Source organism: Alosa pseudoharengus, unplaced genomic scaffold, assembly GCF_046254945.1.
Source record: "Alosa pseudoharengus isolate Yale_2024_CS ecotype anadromous, Long Island Sound unplaced genomic scaffold, YU_APseudo_1.1 YU_APseudo_1.1_scf_1, whole genome shotgun sequence".
NCBI lineage: Eukaryota > Metazoa > Chordata > Actinopteri > Clupeiformes > Clupeidae > Alosa > Alosa pseudoharengus.
The window spans coordinates 40106638-40114394 of record NW_027468564.1 but is presented as its reverse complement, the minus strand read 5'-3'; the positions used below and the strand labels follow the sequence as shown (position 1 = coordinate 40114394).

The 7757-nt window shown below is 49.3% G+C and overlaps 1 protein-coding gene across 1 annotated transcript in view; it reads left to right on the top strand.

The window, feature by feature from the left end:
- The window catches only part of LOC143118909 (signal-induced proliferation-associated 1-like protein 2), a 102755-nt gene that overhangs the window by 76400 nt on the left and 18598 nt on the right, over positions 1 to 7757 (top strand). The window contains exons 13-15 of the mRNA XM_076280049.1: positions 4234 to 4512; positions 5844 to 5897; positions 7055 to 7175. Of these exons, the coding sequence (XP_076136164.1) occupies positions 4234 to 4512; positions 5844 to 5897; positions 7055 to 7175 (454 nt within the window). The remainder of the gene's footprint in view (positions 1 to 4233; positions 4513 to 5843; positions 5898 to 7054; positions 7176 to 7757) is intronic.

The following is a 7757-nucleotide window of genomic DNA, read 5'->3' as shown; positions in this document are numbered from 1 at the left end:
AGAGAGATGGTGAGGATGCCCACACTCTAATACAGTACACACACACACACACACACACACACCACACACACACACACACACACACACACACACACACACACCACAGGCCACGGTGAGGATGCCCACACTGTCTAATACAGTACACACACACCACACACACCACACAAACACACACCACAGGCCACAGGCCACGTTGACGATGCTCACACTGCTCTAATACAACCAGCATGGATGGGGTAGGATTTCTGCATAGTCCAGGCCAAACTCACACACACACAGAGAGAGAGAGAGAGATCATCTCACACAGATGTATCAACTCACACATAAACACACACACTCTCACACACACAAGCACTCACACTCACATATAAACATTCACACAAACAAACCGCAAAGATGTATAAAAACACACACACACACACACACAGACTTCCAGAACACTCAGCCCTGACTTCTTAACACCCTGGCCTTCACTTCCATTGTGTGTGTCTGAGACTGAGTCATGCTCTTCCTGCCGCCCATATCACGCACACACACACACACACACACACACACGCACACACAGACACATACCACGCACACACACACACACACACACACACATACACTATACACACACACACACACACACACACACACACACACACACACACACACACACACACACACACACACACACACACTATACACACACGCACCACGCACACACACACACACACATACACACACACTATACACACACGCACCACGCACACACACACACACCCACACACACACACACACACACACACACATACACACACACACACACTATACACACACACACACACACACACACACATAAACACTCATCTCAGACCGTGGCTCGGTGCCCTCATGATGATGTGCCAGGCTCCCCAGCTTCACGCCAGCTGCCAAACCCACAGGTCTCCAAACCCAAGCGCCTGCATCACCCCATCCCACCTCTCCTCTCCCCTCCTGTTCTCTCCTCCTCTCCTCTCCTCTCCTCTCCCCTCCCCTCCCCTCCTGTTCTCTCCTCTCCTCTCCCCACCTCTCCCCTCCTCTCCTCTCCTCTCTGCTCATGAATCACGTTTGACCTCCGCGCCATCTCCCTCCTGCCGGGAAGCCATCTTTCCCCCTGTCTTTCGAGCTGTCATCTCTCTCCCTCCCTCCCTCCCTCTCTCTCTCTCTCTCTCTCTCTCTTCTTCTCTCTTTCTTTTGTCTCATCCTCATCTCCTCTCTTCCAATTTTCTTTTCTTCACAGTCAGCTCACACCATCTCTATTTCCTCTGGCAGAAGGCCATCTTAATGCTGTGTGTCACGCCATCATCTGATATCCTCATTCTCGCTGACCTCACTTCTCTCACTCTATTAGATTCTCTTATTTACCTTTACCTTTCAGTCTTTCTCTTTCTAGCTTTCCTTTCTACTCTTCTCTCTCTCCCTGACAAATAAGACATGCATGTTGCCAAAGCAGTCATAGAGGGAACATGGAATAAGACAAAGAAATAAAACTAGGTCTCTTCTTTCCCAGCTCTCTCTCTCTCTCTCTCTCTCTCTCTCTCTCTCTCTCTCTCTCTCTCTCTCTCTCTCTCTCTCTCTCTCTCTCTCTCTCTCTCTCTCTCTCTCTCTCTCTCTCTCACTGTTCATCCATTTCTCATCACTTGTCCTCTTATTCTGGCCTGATGAACTCGTCTGTCCAGAGTCCGTCCAGGGTTTCCAGCCTCATTGTCTGCTGCATCTCACGGGCCCTTTACTACAGCCATGACAAACCAGTAGTGACAAGCAGCCCCTCCAACCACACACACAGAGATGGAATGTGCCTCTCCGTTGCTCTCTCTCCATCTCTCTCTCTCCATCTCTCTCTCTCCATCTCTCTCTCTCCATCTCTCTCTCTCCATCTCTCTCTCTCCATCGCTCTCTCTCCATCTCTCTCTCTCCATCTCTCTCTCTCTGTCTCTCTCTCTCTGTCTCTCTCTCTCCATCTGTCATTCTTGTTATCGCTCCCTTACTTGCCTCCCTGTGTTTTTTTTTCTTGGTTCCTCACTGTCTGTCTTCCTCTTTTTCTCTCTCTATCATTCTATCATTCTCTTTCTCCCTTTCTTTTCTTCCCTTCTTTCCCTCTCTCTCTCTCCCTCAACTCCTACTTGCTCTCTCTCTTTGACTCAGGCAGTAAAGGCTGGCGCTGAACACACAGTGAAGCCCTTGGCCCTTGGTTTCACTCGTTGAGTGTTAACAGTCACAAAAATATGTCATCACCTAACCCCCCCCCCCCACACACACACACACACTCACACACACTCATACATGTACACACACACACCCCGCCTGCTCTTTCCCCCTGCTACACCCCAGCGAGTGCCCTTCTCAGGCTGCGAGTGTGAGAGTGTACGAGTGTGAGAGTGTACAAGTGTGAGTGTGCGAGTGTACGAGTGCGTGAGTGTACGAGTGCGTGAGTGCATGAGTGTACGAGTGCACGAGTGCATGAGTGCGTGAGTGTGCGAGTGTACGAGTGCGTGAGTGTACGAGTGCGTGAGTGTACGAGTGCGTGAGTGCGTGAGTGTGCGAGTGCGTGAGTGTGTGAGTGCGTGAGTGCGTGAGTGTGCGAGTGCGCGAGTGTGTGAGTGCGTGAGTGCATGAGTGTGCGAGTGCGCGAGTGCGCGAGTGTACAAGTGCGCGAGTGCGTGAGTGCATGAGTGTGCGAGTGCGCAAGTGTACAAGTGCGCGAGTGCGTGAGTGTGCGAGTGCGTGAGTGCGTGAGTGTACGAGTGTGCGAGTGCGCGAGTGTGCATCTCGCCGCGTCCTGTCCCGCAGGGTTTGGCCACGTCTGTGCAGCAGCGGCCCTCATGTTTTGACCATCACTCCACTCTTTGTTTTTGTTGGTTGTGTCAGGAGGAGCTGGAGGAACAGCTTGAGTTTAACGCAGTCAGAGTGGAACTAGCACAGGGAAAGTAACGCACGCAGACACAAATGGACCAAACTGGGTCAGGCTCAGAAGCCCCTTAGTCTGTATCCTGTTGGGAGCAGTTGAAAGGCTGTGTAAACATGCTTCACCCTGGAGTTGGGCTCATAGAGACGAAGGCCAAATTAAAGCCAATTACATTGTGTAGGTTTATTTTGATTTGTTTGATTTTGTACAGCACTTTGGTCAGTGAAAGCTGTGTTTAAATGAGCTTTATACATAATATTTTACTTACTTACTTACTCAAGGTGCAGTCCACCGTTTTGGAAAAAGGAATTGTTGATATTTGAACTCTGCCAATCAAATGACACCCTTCCCCGTAGGTGCCTCTGAGGCACTGTGCTGATTGGTTCAATCCAAGCCACTACTTTGTTTTCCCGATTCTCAGCATCTGATAAGACGTGTTTTGGATTACAAGCCTCACCTCTCATGTAAAAAATGAACACAGCGATTGACTTGAATTGTATCTAATACAGCGTCACAAATGGCACAACATTATAAGGACAGACAGCCTGGATGCTACCTGGTTGGTTTGCATGCTAAAACAACTCTCTTCACATTCTTTTGATTTTTCTCCTATCATTTTTGAACGTTTTAAACAAAGAAACAAAAGAACTCCACAGAGCAACTTTTTAAGCATCGCGTAAACATTTACACAGCGGACTGTTTTAATATCCCTGATGTGTGTCGTAGCATTGCGTAAACATTGAAATAGCTGACTTGTTTAATATGCCTGCCGCGTGGTGTAGAGCTGGAGTGTGGGCCGGTTGAGTTTATTAGGGCGTGGTGCACACAAAGCGAAGGTCAGTTGTGAAGTGTCCAGTTGGCAGGAGTGAAGCTAAATGAATGGGCCTAAGGGATTAGAGGGACTCTAATGCAATAATGCTGGTGATTATATGGGGCTAAATTCAATTTAGTCTCTCCCTATTCCCTCTCTCTCTCTCTCAGTCTGTCCATTCCTCTCTCCCTCCCTCCCCCTCTCTTTTCCTCTCTTCGTCTTAGCTGCTATTTCTCTCTTGCTGTTTGCATTTGTTGTATCTTTATGTATTCAGTGTTGTCATGGTAGTGTTGTCATGGTAGTGTTGTCATGGTAGTGTTGACTGGTAGTGTAAGTGGTAGTGTTGTATTCTAATGGTAGTATGGTTTTCAATTTATGTTTTCAAAGATCACAAAGATACTTGAATGATTTAATAAAGGAGTGTTAACCCTCTTCTTCCTCTCTTTCCCCCCTTTATCATCTCTCTCTCTCTCTCTCTCTCTCTCTCTCTCAGTGGCTCTCGTCACTCAGGCAGCCCGTCGGAGCGCGGCCTGAAGAGTGGTGGCGGCTCCATGGACTCCTCCTCCAAGCTCTACATCATCTCGCCCACGGGCTCGGACGCCCACGGGCACGCCCTCGCGCCCCACCACCACCAGCACCACCAGCAGCAGCAGCAGCACCAGCAGCACCCCTACCTGAGCCAGCACGCTCAGCTCCAGCTGCAGAGAGAGAAGTATCTAATGAGCTGGAAGAAGGCCCACGAGGCCTCCACCCTGGACCAGGAGCAGAACAGGTGAGCATGGGGGCGGCTGGGTCGGAGGGGTGTGTGTGTGTGTGTGTGTGTGTGTGTGTGTGTGTGTGTTAGGTGTGCGTATGCATGTGTGTGTGTTGGGTGGAAGGGTGTGTGGGTTGTGTGCGTGTGCACGTGCCTGTGTGTGTGTGTGTGTGTGTGTGTGCGTTGGGTGGGGTGTGTGTGTGTGTTGAGTGGGGTTGTGTGTGTGTGTGTGTGTGTGTGTGGGAAGAGGGGGCTTGGGGGTTCAGGGGGTTGGAGATAGAGTGATGGATGAGATGTGTGTGAATGTGTGTCTCTTTGTCGCTGTACATTTGTTTGTTCGTTTTTGTTCTGTGTGTTTGTGTGCTGTGTTTTCTTGTGCGTGTGTGTGTGTGTGTGTGTGTCTGGGTGCAAACACGTATACGAGTACAGTCTTGTTCGCGTGATGTGTTTGAGCGTCTCTCTCTGTATGTGGCTGTGAGCTGAGCACGTTCAGTACATGCACAGCGCTTTCGCGACCATATATTGCATACGTGCGTAGTTACAACGTGTGTGTGTGTGTGTGTGTGTGTGTGTGTTTACACATGCATAGGCTTGTCTATGCATGTGTATGAATCAAGCCGCCAGCAGCTTCTGTTAGCCACAGCAGCAGTTGACAGCTGTCATTGGCCGTTTGTGCCTCTGTCGCCGTGACTGTAATGGCGCCTGACAGCGCCGCGCAGTGTCTTTGTCTGTCTTTTGCTCTGATTGGTCAGTTGATCAACCCTTGGCCTTTCGGTCTTGCTGTTCTCTGTAGGTCCACTGACTTCCAAATGTCACATGCTACTTATCATGACTTGGCACTAACAGAAAATGTCACATAGTACTTATCATGACTTGGCAATAACATAAATTGCAGTAAGCCGTGCGATGAGTCACTTTCCGTTAGCGTCTTGTGTTTTGCTGTTATGTTGCTTATCTTGTTTTCTGTTTTCATGTCCCATCATCATCACAAGCTAGTCAATGCTTGAAGCTAAGACGACATCATTGCTAACTTTTTATAACATCACTTTTTATTCATTATCATATTCATTATTATTGTTCCAATGTCATTCATTCTGTGTTCATTCACCTCGTTCATGTCCATCATCTTCACAAGTAAAGCAAAACTAATCAATTCTAGAGACATCAATGCTAACTTATTAATTTCTTGTCATTATTATATTTGCAATGTCATAATGTTTTACAGCCTAGATAAGCCAGATGCGGCTAACATGGCATGACATCAGGTCAGGCCAGCCCATGTGCAGACGTCTTTTGTTTCTTGCTCGTTTTTATTTTGCGTTTTTTCTTTTGGCTTCTCCTTGTTTCAGTCCGACTGATGGCTTAGTGTCGTTACTCCTAAGGGCACTGTTGCAGAAAGCCAGGTACAGCAGCTCCACGCGCTACGCTTTCTATACTCCTCTCTCCAGCCATGTAGCCTCATCCCCCTCTCTATCACTCTGGCTCCCTCTCTCTCTCTATCACTCTGGCTCCCTCTCTCTCTCTATCACTCTGGCTCCCTCTCTCTCTCTATCGCTCTGGCTCCCTCTCTCTCTCTATCGCTCATGCTTGCTGTCTTTGTCTGTCTATTATTCTTTCTCACGTCTATCTTTTTAACTGTTTGTCTATCTATCTATATCTATCTATCTATCTATCTATCTATCTATCTTTTAATTTATCTATCTATCTATCTATCTATCTATCTATCTTTTAATCTATCCATCTTTTAATCTATCTACTGTATGTATCTATCTAACTATCTGTCCATCTATCTATCTATCTATCTATCTATCTATCTATCATTTTATCCATCTCTGGCTGCTGCTTCTGTCCCCCTCTCTCACCCTCTACCTGTTTCACCTCACTTCCTCCCTCTGTTCCTGGCGGGAGCAATCCCAGAGATCCCTCTGTCTGTGTGTTTGGCTGTGTGCCTGCGTACGTCCGTCACGGTCTGACAGAGTTCGGGACATGTGGATGTGAAGCCAGCCTGCCGCCACTCCTCTCACCGCTGGGGTGGGGGTGGGGGGGGGGGGGGTGTAACGGATGACCCTAACTCTGCAACCACAGCCCCCCACCCCACCCCCAACCCCTCAACTACCCGCACTGCTGCTGCTGCTGCTGCTGCTGTTTTTCCTCCCTACCCCTTCCTCCCCCCTCCCCCCCCCACCACCTACCTCCCTCACCCATAACAGATTTGCAGTTTGCCTTTTGCTGCTTGTCAACCCCCCCACCTCCCAACCCCCACCTGCCGACCGATATGGCCAAAAGCCTCGGCCACCCTGCTCTGAGACCGCATCCCCAGTCAGTCACCTGATGTGCACACGTTAACCTACAGCCCGCCTGTCAGGCGCCTCCGACAGAGTTACTTGCACTAATCTCTCTCTCCTCTCTCTCTCTCTCTCTCTCTCTCTCTCTCTCTCTCTCTCTCTCTCTCTCTCTCTCTCTCCTCCTATATTCCTCTACTCCTTCTTTCTTTCTTTCTTTCTTTCTTTCTGTATTTCTATCTTTCTTTCTCTCGTCCTCTTCCCCCCCCCCCTCTCAGGACGATGTATCTGACTGACCCGGCGTGTCCTGCTCCGGAGGGGAAGCAGCATCTCTCCAAGGAGGAGTTCCTCCGCCTGCTCCTGCCCGACAGTCCTTCAGGACCCGGAGGGAGATCCAAGGTGAGCCTACCCTTCCCTTTCCTTTCCTCCTCCACTCCTCTATTCTACCCTTCCCTTTCCTCCTCTCCTCTACTCCTCTGTTCTACCCTTCCCTTTCCTCCTCTCCTCTACTCCTCTGTTCTACCCTTCCCTTTCCTCCTCTCCTCTCCTCTACTCCTCTGTTCTACCCTTCCCTTTCCTCCTCTCCTCTACTCCTCTGTTCTACCCTTCCCTTTCCTCCTCTCCTCTCCTCTACTCCTCTGTTCTACCCTTCCCTTTCCTCCTCTCCTCTACTCCTCTGTTCTGCTACTCTCCTCTCTTCTGCCCTACACTCCTCTACTCTCATCTACCAATCCCTCCCACTCTCTTCTATCTCCTCTCTCTCCTCTCCTCTCATCTCTTCTCCTCCACTCTCCTCTCCTCCCCTCCCCAACTCTACTATCCTCTCCTCTCTTTCCTCCCTCTCTGTTCTACCCTTCCGTCCTGTGTGTTTTTTGGATATAAAAAAAACCTTGGAGTTGTTACTGTAGTGCCATCCTCGTATCAGTTGAACTGGAGAAAGAACGAGTGCACACACATTTCTACCACTTTTTCCCCTTTTCT